This window comes from Carassius gibelio, chromosome A12 (assembly GCF_023724105.1).
Source record: "Carassius gibelio isolate Cgi1373 ecotype wild population from Czech Republic chromosome A12, carGib1.2-hapl.c, whole genome shotgun sequence".
NCBI classification, from domain to species: Eukaryota; Metazoa; Chordata; class Actinopteri; order Cypriniformes; family Cyprinidae; genus Carassius; species Carassius gibelio.
Window position 1 is genome coordinate 12,349,692 of NC_068382.1, and position 24,262 is coordinate 12,373,953.

The 24,262-nt window shown below is 37.7% G+C and overlaps 1 protein-coding gene across 1 annotated transcript in view; it reads left to right on the plus strand.

The window, feature by feature from the left end:
- The window catches only part of LOC128025161 (inactive rhomboid protein 1), a 38,712-nt gene extending 15,591 nt beyond the window's left edge, over positions 1–23,121 (plus strand). The window contains exons 3-19 of the mRNA XM_052611209.1: positions 1,208–1,341; positions 1,452–1,594; positions 9,103–9,316; positions 9,552–9,758; positions 10,650–10,772; positions 13,537–13,700; positions 13,816–14,067; positions 14,198–14,309; positions 14,394–14,468; positions 14,934–15,095; positions 15,180–15,280; positions 15,366–15,429; positions 15,537–15,631; positions 18,011–18,086; positions 18,298–18,398; positions 18,550–18,703; positions 20,244–23,121. Coding sequence (XP_052467169.1) covers positions 1,222–1,341; positions 1,452–1,594; positions 9,103–9,316; positions 9,552–9,758; positions 10,650–10,772; positions 13,537–13,700; positions 13,816–14,067; positions 14,198–14,309; positions 14,394–14,468; positions 14,934–15,095; positions 15,180–15,280; positions 15,366–15,429; positions 15,537–15,631; positions 18,011–18,086; positions 18,298–18,398; positions 18,550–18,703; positions 20,244–20,663 — 2,583 coding nt within the window. The 5' untranslated portion in view covers positions 1,208–1,221 and the 3' untranslated portion in view covers positions 20,664–23,121. The remainder of the gene's footprint in view (positions 1–1,207; positions 1,342–1,451; positions 1,595–9,102; positions 9,317–9,551; positions 9,759–10,649; positions 10,773–13,536; positions 13,701–13,815; positions 14,068–14,197; positions 14,310–14,393; positions 14,469–14,933; positions 15,096–15,179; positions 15,281–15,365; positions 15,430–15,536; positions 15,632–18,010; positions 18,087–18,297; positions 18,399–18,549; positions 18,704–20,243) is intronic.
- The last annotated feature ends 1,141 nt before the right edge of the window (positions 23,122–24,262 follow it).

The window sequence follows — 24,262 nt, forward strand, 5'->3', positions numbered from 1 at the left end:
TATAAGGGTCAGTGCTAACCTTTTGCCCAAACCTGAAATTTCTGTAACCACATTTTAATGTTTGTTTGGATAAAAATACAGTCTGCAGTAGGATGTGGCCGGATTTTTATTTATTCAATTTTTTCACCACAGGGTGTTATTTGAAGGATTATGTTTAACTTTCTGTAAAAGTAAGTACCCTTGTTTTCTTAAGCAATTCGTTCGCTGTGTTTCTGCCATGCTTCATGATCCAAGCTGTCTGTAGTCACTGCTGAGAGCGGCTTGTCAAGAGGGGTCAGATAGCACTTTTGGCGGATGTTTCAGGATTTTTGGAGCAAGTCATTTTAAATAAAGTCAGTGGGTTCAGTAATGGTATTACAGTCTTTCTACTTTATTCATCTGTGGACATTTACAAAAAAAAAATAAAAAAAAATTGAAAACTGAATCGAAAGAGGCTTTGTTTTGTCCTGAAAAGTTATATTGTCACTTACAACTGAGCAGTAACCGTTTTCAAATGCTCTAATGACTCTAATACTGTAACTCTGGTGTGCCTGCGGAGAACAAATTCTCTACTTCAGTCATTTGTTGAGAATTGTGCTTTATGTGAGTGAACCTAAATTTACACTGGCGTAATACAATATTGTAATATAAAATAAAAATACAAATACAAATAAAAAACAAAAAACAAATATTGCCCTGCTTTGAAGGGTAAAACATTTTTTTTTTTCATAATAAATGAGAAAGGGGAGTCCCTATAGCATACTACAAACCATTTAAAAAGATTAAACGGTGAAATAAAAGGAGAATTTGCATCCTCTGCTGGAGGAGTAGAGGCAGTGCACTTCTGTCCCAATTCATATTTTTAACTAAACTAAAGCATTCTGTGAGAAGCCACCATGAATTACTGAATGAATGAAAGGTGATTTTAATATCAGTAGCCTATGTGCAAAGAAATATATCCCTGCTGAGCATTAACGGTGTGATTGCCAAGAGCACAAAAGCAGCTGTAATTTTACACTGATGTGACTGATGTGCAGTGTGGATGGAGGACAGCATGCTGCAGTTTCTGCAGTGCACCATCATGTCCAAACAACCAGATGGAAATGCGGATTATCATGGCGTGTGTCTTTATGTAAGGCAGCGCTGTTGTGTGTGTGTGCACTGTTCACCCATATCTGTGTGTTTATGTGTGTTTGAGCTGTTTATTTGACCCTGTCTGATCTTACAGCTGGCTGGCAAGACATGGCCGAAGCTGAGGATGAGAGCAGGAACAGCAGCCTGCGGAGAAAGAAACCACCCTGGCTCAGACTGGACATCCCCATCGCCCCAAACCCTGTGGAGGAACGTAATAACATTCTCCAGGTGGATATTTGTTGATACATTTTTGCTCAAGATATCTTGCATTACTTTGAAACACTTGTGTTTCCATGAAATAAAAAAATATATTAAATAAATATTCACTATTCCTACAGCCCGTCATGCGTAACAGTTTGTACCTCCGGAGTGCCAGCGTCCCTACTGAAAACATGCAGCTCAGATGCCCCCCTGTCGATCCCAACGCCTGCCGCAGACCCTCAGTCCTGCGCAAACCCTCCATCTCCCAGACCATCAAGAGGTAAGAGTACACATCCACAAACACACACTTTGGACTGCCGTCCTTGTTTAGTTTTAAAGAAATTAATTTTTTTTTATTCCACAAGGATGCATAAAATGAGTCAAAAGTGACAGCAGTGATGTGCAGTATATGTTACAAAGGACTGTGAAAATGTATCACAGTTTACACAAAAATATTAAGCAGCACAGATGTTTTCAATGGCTTCTTGGGCAGCAAATCAAAATATGATATATTAAAATTGTTATTTTAAATTGTAATAATATTTCACAATATTACAGTTTTTACTGTATTTTTGATCAAATAATTGCAGCAATGGTGAGTATGAGAGACTATTTTCAAAAATATTAAATAATCTAACCAACCCCAAACTTTTGTACAGTAGTGTATATCTACGGTGAAGTGTATAATTTAACTCATGACACTGAACTATGGCTATGTTTTCACGACAATGATGCACTAAAAATGGAAAAGTCTTTCCTTTGCATTTTGAAACCATAAACTGATGTAATTTGAGACAATGTTTTGGCTGCACTGCAAAGGCATAGCATTTATGTTTTACTGGCTTACTCAAAGTTCGGTGTCGTGGCAGTAGAAAGGTGTTTTAACATAGAAACTTGCTTATTAAAAGTGTTCTTATATTCTTTTGTTTTGTATATGTAGTGTTTTGCATCGTTGTGTTTTGTGTAATGCTGTATTGCGTTGGGTCATTTCAGGGTCTGCTGTGTTCACAAGCTAATTTGCTTGCAGGGATGTAAATAGTTTTCTGAAAAGCCATTTATCTTGTCTCATTAGCAAACAAATACATACACCCATGCAAGTGCACGTATAATCCCAAAGATTTACATTATCATAATTCTAGGTGATCAAGTACAAATGCTGTCTTTAATAATTATTATTTTTGGCTTTTTGGCCTGAAAAATCCATCTTGAGATTGTAACTGTGTTTGTGTTGCAAAAACCTGACCACCTGAATCTGTTATGACTTGAGCAGGATGGTCTATTAAGATGAATAACTATATTAGACCAGTGAAAAACTAGCTATCATGTTCTGAAACACTGGGGCCTGATTTTTCATCATATAATGATATACTTTTATCCTGTGACTGAGCTTAAATGCTAATGCATTATTGACGATAGTATATGAACTTAATAAAAAATAAAGTCAAGAAGGTATTTTGTATCTGTTTTCTTTGCTTATTCTATTGAAATCTCTGACTGCTCTCTAAACTCCTGGCCAAGCACTGTTTATCTTAATGGCTTCGGATGTTTTATCTTCCTGATATGGCTGAAGTCCTCCACTGTGAGGAGACACAGCAGTGAATCACGCTAATGTATTTATGTTTGTTTTGACTGCATGTGCGCAGCTCTTTTTCAGCATCTGTTCTTGGGCTCATATTTTAAAAAACCAGTATGATATAGAGTCTGTCCACTTTGTTAACCTCCTTTCTACTGCTTTTCTTCCGCAATTAATATGATCCTGTCAACTTCTTAAAAACAACTTATTTTTTTCCATCTCTGTTTTCTTCTGTAACTTAACTGGTTGCATTTCTATCCTTTCTCTTTTTCCCCTGTTTTCTCATCTGCCTCTCCTCATCCTCCTCACCTCGTCCCCCACCAGTCCCACTGGGAAGAGGGTACGCTTTGAGCAGATGAGCACAGTCCTGGTTAAAGGCCAGTGTTTCTCACGTCTGGAACCCCCCAGACGTCAGTCACTGCCCCAAATTGTCCTCAGGTACAGTGGAACCAATATACACTCACTGAAGTCAAAATTCATACAGTATGCAGTCAGATTAAACACTTGATTCTGAAGAGAGAATGTTTTCCATTTTAATTTCACACAAAACGCATTTTTATAAAACTGTTTCACCTATATTTTATATAAACAGCCACATCATGTTAAATGTTATTCCACTGTCTTCTTGTTAAGGATATAATGGAATGAAATACTCATAAATACATTGAGTATATATATATATGATGCTGACCCTTATGGCTACTACATCATATTTTACTTTATTAATTTACCTAATTTTTTTATTTAGTTTTAGGTAACAACACGGGTGAACATATTCTTATATATTTAGGCAACCTGTTTTTGCACATAGTTTAAATTAATTATCATTTTGGATGTAGTTTGAAGGCATTTGTTGTTGTTGTTGTCTTTTAACGAACTCTTTATTAAAAATAAAAAAGAATTGTGGTTTTCGTCAATATATGGAAACATTCAAAGACTTTTTAATCTGGCTGCCCAGGTTTAGTTTAAGATGAATTATTCAAAATAACAGCTATTTGCTGCTCCCTGATCGTTCATAATACTTCATTTGGCTTAGAAAGAATGTCAGAACAAACACAGACTCCTACACAAACTTCAAAAAGAGCTCTTTTCTTCCTCTGCACAAAAACAGGAGTGCATCAAAGCCTCCACATCTGCGTCTATGGGTTTGGCTGTGTTTTAAGATAATCGACTGATAGCATATTGGCTCTCGAGTCCACCATTTGTCAAACCATCAAAGGAATATCTGAGCTGTGGGAGAAGATCATGTCACGGCAGAAAGTGTTATTCACAATGCTGAAGAAAACTGCTATCTTGGCCATTTTTTGGCTATTTTCAATTCTGCCTCTGGTAGTGACTAATGCTTTATTAATGTAAACGTTGTTCTGCACAGGTTTGATGCAGTAAAAAAAAATAGTTGTGATGAATATTACTATTTAAATAACTTAATTGGTACTTAAACAATTAGAATTATTCTCAATATTGTGAAACACAAAATCATAACACATTTTTTTCTGAATTCTTTGATAAACGAAAAGTTCAAAAGAACAATTGGTATTTGGTATATAAGTCTTTGGTATCATTATAAATGTATTTACTGCCAGACATACCGTTAAAGTATTCATTTCTTAAAAAAATACCTCCAACTCTATAATGGTAGTATACTACTGTAATAGAAAGACAATATATTATTAATTTTATAAATCTTTAAATCTTTAAAAACATTGCATGAAAACAGTTATGTATTTAGAAAACATCTTATCTTTAGAAAATTATTAATTTTATCTAACACAGTTGGTCCTTATATATGAAGATATATAGCTTCCTATATTTTATTAAGGGGGTTCATCGTTTTTAGGGGTCCTGGGCATCACCATCAACAAAGCCCTGCACATCTCCCCTTTTAAAAATCCAGGACTCCACCTTTCTGTCACTGACAAAACTATCCACAAGTTCAATGATTCACTGTCCAGACTAATAACTGTTAAAGACCACTGATGTGCACAGAACTTGTTGGGAAATGCTTGTCAAATTGTGAAGGGTGCTGAATGATGTTTAATTTCCTGCACAAGGGTATTTGATAGACAGAAGAAGAACTGTTATAGAGGAGACTGTGTTATTGTTTGAGGTGTGTGACTGTATGTGTGAGCGTGTGTGTTCTCGTTATTGAATTGTGCAAACTCAGTCCTCAAGTCCCAGTTCTCACACTTACCTCATGTTTCGGCACGTTTCCTACCCTCTCTCTCTCTTTCTGTCTGTTCTCTGTTCCTCTCTTTTAGTCAGATGAGCTGGTATTTTACTGGGTGTTTACACACACTCCTCAAACACTGTTTGAGTGGGCAGAAAGAGTTAAATGGAGCTGTTGTCGGGATATGAATCACTGCTGTATGGTCTCAGACACATTAAGCATTACTTGGATTATAGCAGGTTTTCTGCCTGAACTCTGGCATCAGGGAAATGTCTTGTTTGCCTGTCTGACATTATGTGATGTAAGGGGTTGGAAGGAAGGGCAAGCTTATATTTCACCCAGTGTGAAGGCTTCAGTTCCCCCTCTCCCTCAGACATGACCTTCCATGCCTCCTGGGATGAGTTTGACAGGTAGGTCAGTGGAGTGTTTTAATGATTCACGGCATCTTAGTTAGTGAAGAGTATCTTATTGTGGATTTGATCATTTATTTATTTAGTTTTGTGAATGCATATACTTGATTTTGGAAACTGTGGAAAATGTTCATATTTTTTTTTAGTAGGTTTGTGAATTGGTGTGGTTTATGGTCTTGTTTGGTTTACAGATTATCTCAATGCGTCTGGTTTATTGGTTGGTAAATTATTTGGGATTACACACCGATGTGGAAAACTTGATTTTGTTTGGTCAGTTGCTGGATGTTGTATATTTGATCACTGTCAGGATTAGGTTTGATAGTTTTCCCTTTATTAATTTATTATTATCAATATTATTCTCACTAAATTTTTTTCGCTTTTTCCAAAAACATATCATTATCATATGCTATTATTTATTTCATTTGACATCTAAAGTAAATAAATCTTGTTTAATAATTTTCTTAATTATTTATTGAGTGGTAGTTCTATGCTTAGTAGTGGATGAGACTACTACTTTTTCCATCAGTATATTCAGTGTTTACAGTTAAGGAGTTGTTTAGTTGTTCATTGGATAGCAGAACAGTTTGAGTTATTTTCTTGGTTGATGTGACTGAAAATGTTCTTTCCATTTCCTCTAAAAAGAGAATGACATTAAGTTTGTGACTCCCCCTGTGCTGCCTTAAAAGGCCTCCCCTCCACTGGCCTCCTTTGTAATGATGCACAGACGTCTTTGTTATTACTATGTGTCCTTTACTCTAAACACTCACTGCACTACCAGCGTTTACTCACACTTCAAACACTTACAGAAAAAAGACTTACAGACTCTGTCCAGGATTGTGTTTTAGAGGAGGTACACACAATTGTATTTTTGCCTTATTTTCCAGCAAAGTATTTAAGCATCCTTAAAATAAGATATGCATAAGATATTAAGAGATCATTATATCCTCGAATGAACTGTGTTATTTTAACCCAGGGGCTTCCGAGCATTTTTGTCAGCTGAACCCCTTAAATTCTCAGTGGGAAATTTTACATTTTAGTCAGTATTTCAGTCTTTTAAATATATTCTCATATGTTTTTTTTTTTTTTGTTTGGTGTTGGTTAATGCTCACATGACCTGCAAGTGAACAGATAAAATGTTTAATATTTATCATTGTTATTATTATTATACTCTGTTTTAACTCCAATTATCAAAATGAAGATGCAAATGTATTTGTATCCTGTTTTGGTGTGTTTTCCTTCCCCATGTGCTATCCATGACCCATTTTCTCCCTCTCGTTTTGGTTATTCTGCCCGTGTTCTAAGTTTGTTCATTAAACTAAGTGATGCACCTCCTTGTCTTCACCTTCCTTCCTGAATCACCATGACAGATGACCGGGCCAAATAATGCAAACTGGCCTGTGGCCGGGTGGTTGGCCTTTGGAGAGGTATGTAGAGGAATTCCTAGAGCTGTCTTACCAGTTGAGCTGGCAAGAAACTGCACTCAGTGCTTGTTTTCACTTGGGTCTGGATGAGGAAATGATCCGTTGTGATCTTTCTACGAATTATTTTCCCTTGGTCGAGTTGATTAATCTCATCCTTTATTCAAATGTTTGCAATTTTGAAGTAGAAGATGTTAAGGGATTTGTGAACCGTCTTTATCCAGCCCCCACTGAAACACACAGTGCCTCTCATCTCACATCGGGACCCTCAACATGCCTAACCATTGGTTCTGGCCACCCATTTCCAAAGTTGCGGACCCTGCATTCTGATCTGTTTGATCAGCGATAAAATCTACATCCCTTCTGCTGTCTCCAGTTCCAAGAGATGTTCCAGTCCTCAGGCCAGAAACGCCGGCTACTCCCCTGTCAAGTTTGCCGGCCGTTCCACTGCCAAGCCCGCCATCCAGTTCACTCCCAAGCCCTATGATAACAGCAGCTATCTCCTTAACCCCAGCCCAAAAAAGAGAATGAGGAGGAAAGGACTGTTGGCCCTAGCCCCTGTCCAGAGACGAGAGATCGCTCTAGCCCCTGACCCGAGTGGAAAGAGTCCACTCCAGGATGCTCTTCAGAGTCTGCTCCAAAATGCTCCCCAGAGCTCAACAGGAAGCCCACTCAATTCACAGAGCTCAACAAGACATCCAATCCTCCTTCATCTCCTGAGCCTCTGCTGTTCCCGTCCAGCCCTCCTTTGTCTCCTGTTCCCACGTCTAGTCCAAAGAGGCTCCTGTACCCATGTCCAGCCCAGGGAGGGCCTCAGATCCTGAGTCTAGCGCACAGAGGCTCCTGTTCCAACGTTCAGCCCAGAGAAGGCTCCTGTTCCTGAGAGCAGCCTGGAATGGACTTCTGAGCCCAGCCCAGAGCCGGTCCCAGCCAGGGGACCTGGAGTCTCCCCCAATACATTTTTTTGGGGGGGCTATATGTCTCCGGCTATTGTGGCCAAGCAGAGGCCCATGACCAAAGCCACAGAGGCCGTACAGCGATGGCCTCCTGGACTACCTGCTCCGCCATGGCCTCTTGAACTCTGTGCTTCAACATTGCCGCCTGGTCTGCCTGCTCCACTATGGGTCCCTGAACTGATACAACCCTAGATGCCTCCCATCCTGTACAATCCTGTCCCTTGAGGCCTCCAGAATGCCCCCCCCCCCATCTGAAAGTTAAATGGCGTGAGGACACGCCCTCTGGGAGGGGGAGATAATGTCATACATAATGTCATACTTGTGCTCCTGTTTTGTTTTTGTTTTCCTTCCCCATGTGCTCCCCATGACCCAGTTTTTCCCTCTTGTTTTGATTAATCATTTGGTTCAGGTGTGTCCTGTTAATTACCCTTGTTTGTCTATGGATTTAAGCCCCAGCTTGTTCAGTCTTTGGTTGTCCAGTCACTGTTATATTATGCTGTGTTTTCCCTCACCATCCTGTCCATGTTCTAAGTTTGTTCTTTAAAGTTTAAAGTGAGTTTGAACTGCTCATTTTGTCTTCGCCTTCCTTCTTTCATCACCGTGACAGTATTATTGTTTACACTTTTACACTTGTCTTGTAAAATAAAATAAATTAAAAAAATACTTATGATAACATAATTATGGACCCTAATTTAATAAAATTACTGCCCTGGAGTTGTTAAAAGTGCTAAGCTCTAAGTGCCAATCATGATTTCAGTTTTATTTTGATTAATTGTCCTGCCTCATTTTACTTATTTTAATTTTACACTCAATGGAATAACACTTTTCATACATTTTATTATTGCCGATTTGGAAAACCCTTAACCCATTGGTAAATAAATTTAGTGAGGGAAAAAGTTAATTAATTCAAAATATATTTTCTGTAAAAGAAACAATTGCATCAAAAGTGAACTTATTGTCTCTTGTTTTTATTGTACTTTAAAACAAAAAAAAAATTAATAAAGCAAAAAAAAAAAATGTAGTATGATTTTATCATTTTTAAAAGTAGCTTTATCCATTAATGTTAGATATTTATGAATGCTTGCAGATCATTCACTCGAAAAGAGCGAATTCACTTGGTTGCAGTTGAACACGGATGTTTTGGAGATCTCATTAGCATGGTTTTGACTCTTGGATTTGACCATGTTTTTCCATTCTATCACTTTGTACACATGGTATGGTAAAACTGTTGTATTACTGCAATAAACACGAATTGTGACTGCAGGGGCACAGCAGACTGGTTTGGGGTCAGCAATGATGTGGATACCACCCAGAAATGGCAGCGGAAGAGTCTGCGGCACTGTACCCAGCGCTATGGCAAACTGAAGCCTCACGTGATACGCGAAATGGACCTGCCTAGTCAAGACAATCTCTCCATGACCAGTACAGAGACCCCTCCTCCTCTATACCTCCCCCCGGCACAGCATGGCATGCAGAGGGTAAGCTGGACACACACAGATTCCTTTATAATGGTACGATCCGAGATGGCTCAAACTGTTCTATTTGAAACCAGGGAAATAACTTTGTTTCTATAAAACACTGGACTTCCATTAATATTTCCCCTTAGCATTTGCTAAGCTGTTGCACACTATGAAGAGCTGATGGTTTATGATGCACACTATGAAGAGCTGACCATGACTCACTATTTATGATTTTTGTGGTTGCTTTCTGCAGATAGTAGACCCGCTGGCTCGGGGTCGAGCATTTCGTAATGTAGAGGAAGTTGATGGTCTGAGTATACCTCAGACCCCCATCACCCCCTGCGCCGCTTCCCTGTGCTCCTTCACCAGTTCCCGCTCTGGCTTCAACCGACCTCCCCGCAGACGTAAGCGTGAGTCTGTTGCCAAAATGGGCTTCAGAGCGGCCGCTGCTCTGGTAAAGGTAAGAGCCGCTAGTTAGAATGCAATGTAAAGCATGTTCGTCAGCATTATGTTAGATTTATAACAGTGGTTCTCAATAAGGGGGCCTTGGCAAACTCCCAGTTGCTGCTAAAACAGATTTCCTTTCTGGGATTTCCAGGGAAATCATGCTTTGGTTTTATTATCATCCCCCAGACATGAACACAACAAGTTCCTTGAGAGGAGCAAACCACAGGATAAAGCGACAAGAGTCCATTTCTGACATTTGCTAGAAAGAATAAAAATCACCTTTGGATTTGAGTCAGTAATCATTTCTTAATATTCGGAAATCTCCTTTGAGCTTGTGTGCCCCTAATGTCAAAGTGACGTGAATGCAAATAAACACTAAGCATTGGGCATCCAATAAACCCTGCTGTGCTGATTATCATAGATTACTTCAGAAGCTCAATTTGACGTCCTTGAAAAGATTGCAATAAACAAATATTATGCCCCCTCCCCCTTTCCCCCTAGTAATCAGTTATGTAAAAGTTGATCTCTGGCTTGACTTGTTGGCCCTGGATTTGGCCCAGTTCCATTTAGTGCCTGAGCCCAGATGACCAGGCTATAGGCCGGGAACAATGCTAACAGATGGCTATGAGAATTCCACTGGAATGTTCAGCTGTTAGTCTGATAGAATACTCTAGAACAGGTTGAGGTAATCCACTGCTTGCTTGGCTACAGAAACAGCACAGCTGCATTGGAAAGTACATTTGATCTTACCCATCGTTTGTGATGAATATTATGATCTATAATTTCATTATGTTCATTTCTATTTATTATATGAACATTGAGCATAATAGGAAGCATGATGCTATTATTGACATGATGCTGTTAATGAGGATGATAGTGAAGATTATAATGACGGTGGTTTTAGGGACGTTCCCTGCGAGATGGGACTGTTCGGCAAGTACATCGGCGGAGTTTCGCCACAGCCAGCTTCCTGGATGAGGACACTGTGGATTTCCCTGATGAACTGGACACCTCCTTCTTTGCCAAGGTGAAAACCTGCAGTTTACAGCCACGACCATATCAGCGCTGCCACCTAAGTTATTGCAAATGATCTAATTAATCATAATTTAAAGTGTTGTTAAACGAAAACACTTTTTCCTTATATTTTTCTAACTATAAATGGAAGGCACAGTGTTAAAACTGTTAATCTCAGATTTTTTCGCTTCAAATGGTATATACAGTACAGACCAAAAATTTGGACACACCTTCTCATTCAAAGAGTTTTCTTTATTTTCATGACTATGAAAACTATAGTCTCACACTGAAGGCATCAAAACTATGAATTAACACATGTGGAATTATATACATAACAAACAAGTGTGAAACAACTGAAAATATGTCATATTCTGGGTTCTTCAAATTAGCCACCTTTAGCTTTGATTACTGCTTTGCACACTCTTGGCTTCTCTTGATGAGCTACAAGAGGTAGTCACCTGAAATGGTCTTCCAACAGTCTTGAAGGAGTTCCCCGAGAGATGCTTAGCACTTGTTGGCCCTTTTGCCTTCTGTCTGCGGTCCAGCTCACCCCTAAACCATCTCGATTGGGTTCAGGACCGGTGTCTGTGGAGGCCAGGTCATCTGGCGCAGCACCCCATCACTCTCCTTCTTGCTCAAATAGCCCTTGATGCCTTCAGTGTGACTCTACAATTTTCATAGGCATGAAAATAAAGAAAACTCTTTGAATGAGAAGGTGTGTCCAAACTTTTGGTCTGTACTGTATATATATATCCCTTTAAGAAAAAGCTATTAGAAATTTGATGGAAATTGAAGAAATTGAAACTGAATATATTAAATTTCTTCAATTTCCATCAAATTTCACATTGCAGGACGTCCCAGTTTTACTCACAGCATTTCCCCCCCATTTAACTTCATCTAATAGCTTTTTCTTAAAGGGATAGTTCACTCTCAAATTAAATTTTGGTATGTTTAAGCTTACTTCAAGGACATCAAAGATGTAGGTTTCTTCGTTTCCGCTGTATTTCCCATTTTGATATTTTTAGGTCCAACCGTTCTTGTCTGTGACTCACATAATGGAGGTCTATGCTCACCAGCTCAAAGAGCATGCACAGAGGAGTCCAAATTAAACAATTCCCCATCATAAGTACACACTGATGACCTAAGACACGAAACGATCGGTTTGTGTAAGAAAACAAACAGTATTTATATCGTTTTTACCTCTTGTACACAACCACGTCCAACTGATCTGAGTGCGTGAAGGCTTCCTGATGTGACGTGCGCGCGCGCTCTGGCTCAGTATGCGCAAGCGCTGAAAGCGCCGGAAGTGATCTCTCGCGCATGTACATCACTCATTGTTTACACTTACTGTCTACACTTACTGTCCTACATCTTGGATGTCCTTGAGGTAAGCTAAAACATACAAAAATTTGATTTGAGAGTGAACTATCCCTTTAAAGGGTTATTTCACCCAAAAATGAAAACTAGCCCATAAATTACTCAACTTGAAATCATCCTAGGTGTATATGACTTTCTTCTTTCATACAAATCCAGTCAGAGTTATTCTAAAGATTGTCTTTGATCTTTCAAGCTGTTTGATGCCACTGATGGGGTGTTGCTCTGCATCGGTCCATGAGAGGTTTAATAAAAAGCACTGCACATGCGCTGGTGAATCTCATGAAAACCAAGGTTTGTTTTACGGGAGGAAAGGAAGGAAAGTTTCCTTACTTTAGCAAAGGAAAACCAGTCTCTTCTTGGCTTATATCAGAATCCTATGACATTCTTCTTTACAAATCCTCATTTTGTACTTCTAATCAGTGATCGTTGTTTTGTTTTGATCTCTCTGATCACTTCTGAGCGGCGCATGCACAAAACTGACCTGTTACGTCATTACCCCGGACATATGAGCACAAGCTAGATTAAAGTGATTTTTACCTTTTAAATATGTATATTTTTCTTACAAAATGCATAGATTCACTACAGGAGGCCTTTGTTCACCCCCCGGAGCCGTGTAAGACACTTTTTTTCTAATGGATGAGTTTTTTATTAAACTTCTCATTGACTGATGCAGTGCAACACTCCCTGAGTGACATCAAACAGCTTGAAAGATCAAAGATGATTTTTTCAATAACTCCAACTGAATTCGTCTGAAAGAAGAAAGTCACATACACCTAGGATGACTTCAAGGTGAGTAATTCACGTCTTAATCAGATGTTTTGGGTGAACTAACCCTTTATGTGGGATCCATGTTGTTTTATTAATATTATTAGTAGTATTTATTCATATCTAATAATACTATAATAAGTGTTTCTTAATATTTTGAATGAGCTTTTTTATACTTGTATTTTTTGATTTTATATATTTAAATTTTCATTTAAGTTTTATACATTTTTATTAGTTTGTTATTATATATTTCTGTTTACTTTTAATTTAATTTTATTTTATTTTATTCCAGTTTTAGTTTAGGTAATTTCAATACTTCAACTTAGATTAGATTTTTTGATTTCTTTCTAATTTTATTTCTAATACTTTCTAAAATGTCTAATTTTTGTCATTTGTCGTTTTTAATTATTAATTTTTTCAGCTTATATTTATATATTACTATATGTTATCTTTATTTATATTTCCGAAATCTGTTTTTAATTGTTTCAGTGTACAAGAACAACACTGGCTTAGATAAAGAAAATAGCTATTTTAACATTTGTAAAAATGACACACTTAAGTTATTAAGAAATTAGACACCAGTTATTTATGTTGTATACTTAAATGCATCTGATGTAGTCATTTTGTCCTTTTAGGATGGGTTTGTGCATGAAGAGCTGTCCACATACGCAGACGAGGTGTTTGAGTCGCCTTCTGAAGCTGCCATTAAAGAAACTGATGCGAGTAGAGCTGAAGACGAGAGTGAGTTAACAGGCAGTGCCCTAGAGAAGACAGAACTCGAGCGGAGCCATCTTTTGCTGTGAGTCACATTCACACATGACAAACAGTTTTTATTATTCGGAATGCTTTTAAGTGGAATTCTCAGTCGTTTTTTTTTTTCAAAACTAATTTCTATTTCTTGCCATCTCTCTTAGTCCTCTTGAGAGGGGATGGCGTAAGGGAAAGGATGGTGTTCTGATTCAGCCTAAAGTGCGATTACGGCAGGAAGTGGTGAGTGCGGGTGGTCAGCGGCGGGGACAGCGCATTACTGTGCCTGTTAAGAAACTATTTGCCAAGGAGAAGCGTCCTTATGGGCTTGGCATGGTGGGCCGACTGACCAACCGCACATACCGCAAACGCATTGACAGCTACGTGAAGAAACAAATAGAAGACATGAATGACCACAGGTATTAACAGCAGAGTCTTTTTGATGTTAACCATTGGGATATGCATGATATAGATGGTCTCTGGTTAGATGCACATTGTGCTTTTACAATAATTGCAAGTTTGAGATACTGATGTCTGTACATCCCACAGGCCTTTTTTTACCTACTGGATGACCTTTGTGCATTTGCTGATTACCATCTTGGCAGTTTCCATCTATGGGATTGCACCTGTGGGCTATTCACAACATGAGACAGTTGATTCTGTAAGTAAAACAGTGTGTATTTGGGTTTGCCACACTGTGCTATTGTGTAATATGGTGTGTAAGAGTTTACGTCATCTGTTGTAGGTCTTACGAAACAAAGGTGTTTATGAAAATGTCAAATTCATGCAGCAAGAAAATTTCTGGGTTGGTCCAAGCTCGGTAAATATATGCATTACTTTCATTGTATATACATAGTCACTAAAAGCAAAAAAAAGGAGGAGTTGTTAAAGAATACTGTTATGAAATGGCAAAATAAATATTTTTAAAATTATTAACCTAAATATTACTTAAAAATTATATTGTTTTATATGTATTTGCATATGCCATATTTTCAAATTAATTGTTTTTGTTACATATTCAAATAAAATAAACCTATGTTTTTTTTTATCATCACAAACGTAAAAAAACACATTTTCCATAAAGCGTAAAATATAAATATTAGATTAAATTTAAGCTTCTAAAATTACTAAAATTACTCCAATTTTCATTTTATTTTAAAACATATAAAAAATATTAATAAATACTACAATAATAAATAAATCATCCTAAAATCAAATAGATTTGAGTTTAGCAAGTTACTATTATGCGCTTGCCTCATGTGCAGTTGTTGTTCATGGTCTGCAGGAGGCGCTGATTCACCTTGGGGCTAAGTTCTCACCCTGCATGCGTCAAGATCAGGACGTGCACCAGCTCATACAGGAGAAGAAGAACAGTGAGCGGCACTCGGCCTGCTGCGTCCGTAATGACAAGTCAGGCTGCGTGCAGACCTCTCAGGAGGAGTGCTCGGTCAGTTCCTGTTTGACCTCGCATATCCACATTAATGTGTGCACTCAACCTATTTTTACACAAATGGCCCTGTAATGTTCTCAGAGTACACTGGCATTATGGGTAAAGTGGCCTCAGCACCCAAGCGCTCCATATCTAGAGGGGAAAGTACGTCAGTATGGCTCTGTCTGCCATCAAGACCCCAGGTACATTTATAACCCTCTTCAATTTTTTACCTCTTCACATCGCCTGTGGATTTAATGATCTTATATAACTCATTTTTACTGTTAGGATTTGCCTGGAGCCTGCCTCAGTTACTCCTCATGAGTGGCCTGATGACATCTCTAAGTGGCCGGTGAGTTTGCTACAGTGATGGTTTCTCGGCCATTGACCAACACGACCACAACATTTAATGTTCTTGCTTCGTTTTATTACTGCTATACAATGTTTTACCTCTGTCAGGTATGCACCAGGTACAACACGGGGAACCACACTAACCTGCCACACATTGATTGTGTCATCACTGGCAGACCCTGCTGCATCGGGACCAAAGGAAGGTGAGCAGAACCCATTATATCATGAGATATTACCAAGTGATTCACAACAAAGACTGACCACAGGGGCAAATAAAAATACATACAATTATTCTAAGAGACTCAAAAAATAAAACATGATCTTAATGGTAAACATCTACTATAAGTATTAAATAAAAGCAAATAAACTACTGTAAAAAAAGTTTGGGTGTGGTAAGATTAGAAAAGAGAAGTCTTTTACGCTCACCAAGGCTGCATTCATTTAATCAGAGACACAGTAAAAATAGTGATTTTGTGAAATATTATTACAATTTAAAATAACAGTTTTTTCATTTAATAGATTTTAGAACTTAATTTATTCCTGTGGTGGAACAGCTGAATTTTCAGCATCATTACTTTAGTCTTAAGTGTCATGTGATCCTTTAGAAATCGCTGCATATGGCATATTTTCAGGAGAACATTATTTTTTTTAATCATTATAAACTTCTTTTTTTTTTTACTTATTTGATGCTCAAGAAGCGTTAATTTTTATCAGTATTAAAGACAGTTGTTCTTCTTTACATTTTTGTGGATACTATTTTTATTCTGTGATGGATAGAAAGTTCACAAAAAACTATTCTTATTATTATAAATATTTTCCAACATTATAAATTACTTTGTGATCAGAATGACTTGAAAGGCTAGAACTGTATTCCAGCCTTTACAGTCATTTTCATCAAATGAATACATCCTTAAAGTATTAATTTATTTAAAATAGAGAACTTATTGATCCCACACTTTTGAATGATAGTGTGTGTTTCTTCTGTATTCCATCTGAAACCATGACTAATATAATTTGGATGAGAAAGATGTTGTTTGACAGCAGATGTTTACAGCATCTACTGGCAGATGCTGACAGGGCTCATGCATCTCACATATGTTACAAAAACTTGTCCTGTGCCACAGAAAATTGTGTAACAAGACACAGTATGCTTTGGCACCTTAAATGCCACTGCCTGCCTGAGCAAAATATAATATATATTATATATTACTTAATAGTATTGCTTTTAAACAGGTTTTAAGCCAACAATAACGGACTTCGTTTTTACAACAACAAGGTTTCATGTCCCGTTGTCTGTATTATTAAAGAGTTTTATATTTGATATTTATATTATATTTTAATATGTTCCTATTAGCCTAGTTTCTCCAAAGTGAATGACCTAACTTCTGCTGTGACTACATTTTTGAAAGTTGATTATTTAATTATTAGGCTTTATTGTTTTAATCTACTTCGTTGTAAGGTAGTCAGTTTAATACGAGGACGTTTCCCACCCCATATATACTGTGAAACACATGCATTAAGTTTGTTCCAGTTGTTCCAGAGAGGAGTCATAGAAGAAAAGAAATGAATACGTGGGAGGACATTCATTTTAATCAACGATATAAGAGCCTGAAGAGAAGTAGGAAGACGAGACCAATTTTCCTAAATCTGTGGATACTTTGGCTAGAATATTATTATAGTTTATTGAGAGAATTTCCTGCGGGGAAGGAAAAACATCTATCGCTAAGTGCTTAAATTTTTGAACCAATGTAATAGATAGAGAAAGGGCCATGCAACTTGTTAACTCCGCTTCTCAGGTCATGCTAGATGAATGTAAAAATGGAAAGTCTAGTTTGGGATGGTGTAAAAAATCAAAGCTCTAGAAGATGATTTAGGTATTAAGATCATGAGAAACATGATCAAAATTCATCAGACAACAGTTTTAAACTTTTGACTGATAGTATATCTTATGGGCAATATGTGTTTCATTTGAAAATCAAATTCCTTAAAGGGATAGTTCACCCAAAATTGAAAATTAGTTCATAATTGACTAACCCTCACATCATGGGCTTTGGTTAATCTTCGAAACACAAATTGAGATACTTTTTTAACCTGAGAAGTATCTGTCAAGTCCAAGTAACCAAAGATCAAAATGGTTTATAAAGGTGTCGCAAAATTGATCTGTATAAATTGAAAGGTTTAACCCAAGAGATACAATCACTTGATATGAGAAACAGATTCAGTTTAAGCAGACATACATACACAGTGGTAAACATAGAAGGTCAGAAGTTATGCACAGACAAACTTAAGTGTTTACCATATGTGATTTCCTCTATGTATGTTTATGTGTGAATAAAAATTAAGTCTGTCCGTCATATAAAAAGGCATCTCTTCACGGGACTTGGATCAAACCCCTCGATTCATATGGATTAATTTTACAATGCTTTTATAATCATTCCAGACTTTTTAGGTTTTGATTACCTGGACTATCAATCCAGTTTAAGTATTAAAGGTCTGGAATGAAATGAGGAATAGAAAAATGAAAACAGAATTTTCAATTATGGCTGAACTATTCCTTAAAGTGTGAATTGTGATTTGCACAGGTGCGAGATTACATCAAGAGAGTACTGTAACTTTATGAAGGGATACTTCCACGAGGAGGCTACACTGTGTTCTCAGGTCAGTAAGCATTATGCGTAGCCATACAAGTATAGATCTACATTCTATTCATTTGTTATATAGAGAAGTAATGCAATTTTATGGATTGCCAGCAGGGGGTGTAAAGACCTTCAGCTGTGCCGGTGTCTGTAATAAGAGTGTACAGATCTTCAGCTATAAATTGTAATTTGTGTAATTGATATTATGGATGAGACTGATTATCTGCTCTCAGGTTCATTGCATGGATGATGTGTGTGGCCTCTTGCCTTTCCTGAACCCAGAGATCCCCGACCAGTTTTATCGGCTCTGGCTCTCTCTCTTCCTGCACGCTGGGTGAGTAGGAAGTGTGATCCGTTGCAGGGGGCCTATTGTGAATTTCACATTAAATGAAATGCAGTGTCAGGTTACTTATCCTGACTGCACTTTCTTGACAAAGGTAAAGCCGTGTTTGATTGGTTGAGTAAGTCTGTTCCCGTCTCTGCAGGATACTGCACTGCCTGGTGTCTGTGTGCTTCCAGATGACCATTCTGAGGGATTTGGAGAAGCTAGCGGGCTGGCTGAGAATCTCCATTATCTATATCCTCAGTGGGATTACTGGCAACCTGGCCAGTGCCATCTTCTTACCGTACAGAGCAGAGGTACAGGAAGACTACTGCCCATTGAGTCTTAAACTCCTCACATTCAGTTATGAGATCATTTAATACAGACCCACAAATGTTAGCAGTTCAATCCAACCTGAAAATAATTTCTTACATTTTGCATTAGCCTTCAATATTACCACATAGTTATCTTAAAGATTTTTATATAACATGAGCACTAGCATCAATAATTGGGGGCTGTAAAGAAAGAAAGAAAGAAAGAAATACTTTTTTAAGGAAACTGAACAAAAGGGACATTTATTATATTATAATACAAATAGTTATAAATATAGCTGTAGTTATAAAAGATTTCAATTTGAAATAAATACTGTATTTTTAAATGTTCTATGCATTAAGGAATCCTAAAAAAATAAAATGTATTACAATTTCCACGTAAACATTTAAGCAACACATTTTTTTTCCAGCATCCATAGGAATAAAATTGTTTCTTGAGCATCAAATCAGCAAATTAAAATAGTTCCTGAAGGATCATGTGACACTGAGGGCTGAAGCAATGGCTGTTAATAGTGTTATTTAAAGCTGCAGTAGGTAACTTTTGTAAAAATATAGTTTTTACATATTTGTTAAACCTGTCATTATGTCCTGACAGTAGAATATGAGACAGATAATCTGTGAAAAAATCAAGCTCCTCTGGCTCCTCCCAGTGGTCCTATTGCCATTTGCAGAAATACATCGCTCCCGGTAAAAAACAACCAATCAGTGCTGCCGTCCGTAACTTTGTTTGTGTTCAAAATGTAGAAAAATGTATATAATAAGCGAGTACACCATGAATCCATTTTCCAAACCGTGTTTTTAGCTTGTCCTGAATCACTAGGGTACACCTATAATAAGTGTTTATATTCGGACTATTTTAGATTGCTTCGGGGGTACCGCGGTGGAGTAACCCAGTACCTTTGTGATTCTTCATAGACATAAACAGAGAGAAGTAGTTCCGGCTACAATGTTCTTCCGCAAGACGCAAGCAGTTCTGTTTATTAACCGCTAGAGCGTCAAAAGTTACCTACCGAAGCTTTAAGTATTCAAGAATATAAATTAAATAAAATGTATGTATTTAGCAGATGCTTTTATCCAAAGCAACTTACTGTGCATTCAGGCTATACAATTTTTACCTAACGTGTTCCCTGGGAATCAAGCCCGCAACCTTTTGCGCTGCTAATGCAATGCTCTACCACTGAGCCACAGGAACACAATGTATGTATATAATCCACCATGTTGGAATTGTCATGTGATCTATGATGGTTGTTGAATCACTGGAGCTCATGGGATGGTTAAGTCTCCGTTGGATGCACATTTGGCAGACAAAGAAAGGTCACCCTGGCATTTTTCAGCTACTGCATGTAGCATTTGCTGACAAATTGCTAATTTAATCTAATGTTTTCATATACTATGTAGTAGGAAAGTAGACCTATTCGTATGGCTAATCATCTAGTATGCATCCCCCAGGTTATTAGAGTTTCAGATCCCTGGTCTGTGTGTATATAACATGCTAGTAACTGCCCCTCTATTCTCCTAATGCCAGGTGGGTCCGGCTGGTTCTCAATTTGGCATCTTGGCCTGTCTGTTTGTGGAGCTGTTCCAGAGCTGGCAGATCTTGGCACGGCCATGGAGGGCCTTCTTCAAGCTCTCATGCATAGTGCTGTTCCTCTTCGCCTTCGGCCTTCTGCCCTGGATAGATAATTTCGCCCACATCTGTGGCTTTGTCTCAGGCTTCTTCCTTTCCTTCGCCTTCCTGCCCTACATCAGCTTCGGCCAAGTGGACATGTACCGCAAACGTTTGCAGATCCTAGTTGCACTTGCTCTGTTCCTCGGCATCTTCTCCGGGTTTGTTGTACTCTTTTACATTTACCCCGTCAAGTGTGAGTGGTGTGAGCTTCTCACCTGCATCCCGCTGACAGACAAGTTCTGTGAGAAATACGACCTCAATGCTCACCTCCACTGAGGCCTTGCAGAAGAAGGGCTAGAACAGAGGGAAGCTGGATGCCAGCTTCATCTTTCTGGAGGCCTGAAATGATTTGATTACAGACTCTTTGGCTTAAAACATACAATATTTTTATATAATGTACTTTCTAAAGAAGGTTTTATTGTTGTTAATTTCTCCAGCTCAGAGAAGAGCCCGCCCCAGGAGGGAAAAATAATAATAATACTGCCAATCGTGCCTTTTCACTCCTGTGTGTAGTGCAACTAGAGTGGTAATGTTTGGTAGTGTTTTAGCTACCTGATCACATATAACAAAATACAATGTGACAAAATCACTAAGTCTGCCTTCATCTTTTTGTTCCTTAAAATAATGGGATATTTTGAGTTTATTTCCCATAGGGACAATACAAAAAATCATTAAAATTTAAGTTAAAAAAAAATAAAAAACGATGCTCATTTGCATCACAAAAAGTACTTTAAAGCACTGCACCCAACTCAAATAGGAAGCAGCATAATTATGCTTTTTTTATAGGGGAGAATCACATGTGTCCTTTGTGGAAAAAGCTATCCCATAGTGACTTGCAATAATCTAATTTCTATGCTAAAATTAATTTGATACTAAAATGCTAAAAACCAAGTACAAAAAGTCAAACAAAAAGTTAACTTTTTTTTTTTTTACTATTATTTAATTTTATTTAACTATTATCTAATAGTTAAACCATGTAGGAGAGCGCATAAATAGAAAACATACATTTAAATGATAACTAAATGATAAAATATGAACTGAAATTCTTTTCAGTTTCATTAAAATGTTATATAACACAATCATTTCAAACATTGATAATAATAATATTTGGCTGCTGAAAATTCCAATTTGCCATCACAGAAATAAATTACATTACATTAAAAAAAAATCATGTTGATCAAATAAATGCAGCATTGAGTTTTTTTTTTTTTTAACAAAACGAACAAACAAGAAAAATCTTAACAACCCCAAAATGTATGTAATAGTATAATGATAGTGATGATAATAGTAATAGTAATATTGATGATTTTATATGATAAGATCCTAATATTTGATGGTCATTGGCATCATAAGGTTAAAAAATCTCTTTATTATAGTGCTGCAGTTTCAAGTCTATTGAAATCTGTTGTAAGTCATGCCTCTGTTCACTTTGTGGAAGCAACGTCATTTGTAAGCAGACGCTCCCTTAGAAGGAAGCTGTCTGTGTGCACACTGGACATCAATTCAGCTCACTGTTTTATAGCAGAGTCATAATGTATGTGACAATAATGATGCTATGAATGGAAGGTTAATGCCATAAAACTGTCCTTTTGTTGAATATCCTAATATTATAGAAGTATAATAAATTAATTTCCATTCCACTAGAAGCATTGTTTTAGGGACCAGAGGGCTGCGCGGTCTACTCTCACGTCTGTTCCTCAGACAGCTGCATGTGTTTGCATACTCATCTGTAACAGAGGATGATTGGCCCTGATCTCAGAGCAGCTCTTTGTGCCGTAAGTGTGTGGGGGAGGTTCACGGTTTGCACGCGTTGCGCTGCCTGCCATCATCCTGAAGGATCTACGCGAGTCTGGAGAGCGCATCACTGCATTAATGGAGCTCCATCTTCACGGTCCAACGTCTCTCCTTCACCTTCAGTAAAAAAAAAAAAAAGAATAAAAGGCTCCTTTATTGTGAGCTATGCTAATTACAAGTCTCCCATCCCCCGTTTCCCTAATGTAGCAAACACAACAAGCAAACCCAGTGTTAGTTTAGCCCAAATGGTAATTAAAATCGAACTAATTAATGTGTGCGTTGGGCTCTGGACTGCAGTGGTCGCTCAAGTGCTCTTCTGCTGCTGTTCACAAACAGAGCCACTGTGACTTAAAGTCTCAGATCTGCCACAAAGAACAATTGGCATCATTACATGCCATCATATTGCATTTAATACGCGTTTTTTTAACTACTTCGCTAACCCGTCTGCTCCTTCCACGACTCTGATAAGGACAAAGGAGCAGCTGAGGGAAGCGCTGCAATCAGATCTTTTTAGCAGCTCTATACGTCAAACCCCACACAGGCACTTGAGAGGAAATTAGCCTTCTCTCCCCCAGGCCCCAGCTTCTCCATCCACTGGCCTATAGAGATGGTAATTTTAGGGTAAGAGGGCCGTATCGCAAATCATTGATCAGAATCAAATCAGCATGCAGGGAGATCCTCTAATCCGGCTACTTCAGTTGTGCATAACTGCTATTTGCTGATTAGCGGACCGCTCTCCACCGGAGGAAATATTGGAGATACAGTGCCGTGACATTTCTCTCCATCTATTTCCTTCATTTCTTTTCTATTACGTCGTCATCTGCTGTTTATTAGGACTTCTACAGTTGACTCCAGGAATAAAATATGAATATATGGGTCTTTCTATCTAAGAATATTTTTACTATGGAATAAAACAGTGGGTTTCAAATGCTTGTGAAGACTAGACTCTCTTTTTCTTACTTTTTTCTATAACTTTGTAGAGTCATTACAAGAAATGTTGACTATTTGAGCTCCACAAGTTCATAAAAAACCTGATGATTATGTTCTTCAGCATTTGAATCTTGTCAAAATAAATAGATCATAAAACTAGATTTTGATTTTGATTAGACCAGTAGTTCTCAACCTTTTTGACTTGAAGGTCCCCTCATAATGCCTCTCCTAAAAATGAATAATTCTGTAAATCAAACAGAAACAATTGTAACATTATTCTAATTTTTAATAACAATGATAATAATAATATTTTATTAGTGCCATTTTAAGTCACCCTTAGGCCTCCTAGTGTGTCCCAGTCCCTTTCTAGAGAACCACTGAATTCAACTGCATTAAGAGACTGTTTGGCCTGGCTGATTACAAACATTGACCAGATTTAACAGTTGACCCCTTGGGTCAGAAAGGGGACATTTTTGTCTTCCAGCTGTTGACAGATTAACCACATTTCTGATCAGTGAATTGAGACATCCTTACAGTCCTGTAGACCGAGGCAGGATGTGTATTTACTGAGCTACAAAAACCGAGAGCAATTATTGGTTTGACCTTTTGACCTCGTCTGTGGCGTAGTGGTTATCACAGGCTACATGCAGCTCGTCCCTTTTCCCTGCCTCCTGTCAACATTTCATCCAGTAAAATAACCAAAATGGATTTAACAAAAAAATTGGTCCTTTTAAGACCAAGTTCTCCATAAAGCCATCAGACTAATCTATTTGGGTCTCATTATTCTCACAATAGGGCAGATATGAAAATTATATGCATTTTTGTCTTAATGAATGACAAATAAAACACTTAAATCTGAATTTAAGCATCAAGTTAATTTGAGCATCACAACATTGAAGCATATGCTGTGAAAAAAAAATGGAGATTCATTTTGAGATTTCCTAAAGATTACATTCAATGCATTAGTGTTTTAAAGATTCAATTTGAGTCTTTAATAATGCAAAGGTGATTAAATGTAAAAACAGAGGAAATGACCATACGCAATTTCGATTTCTAATAAAACCGATATATATAACAAATCAGCATATAACCAATATGGTGTCGTTACACAACGCATCTCTAGCTGTAGGTCATGTTCCAGCAGTGCTGCT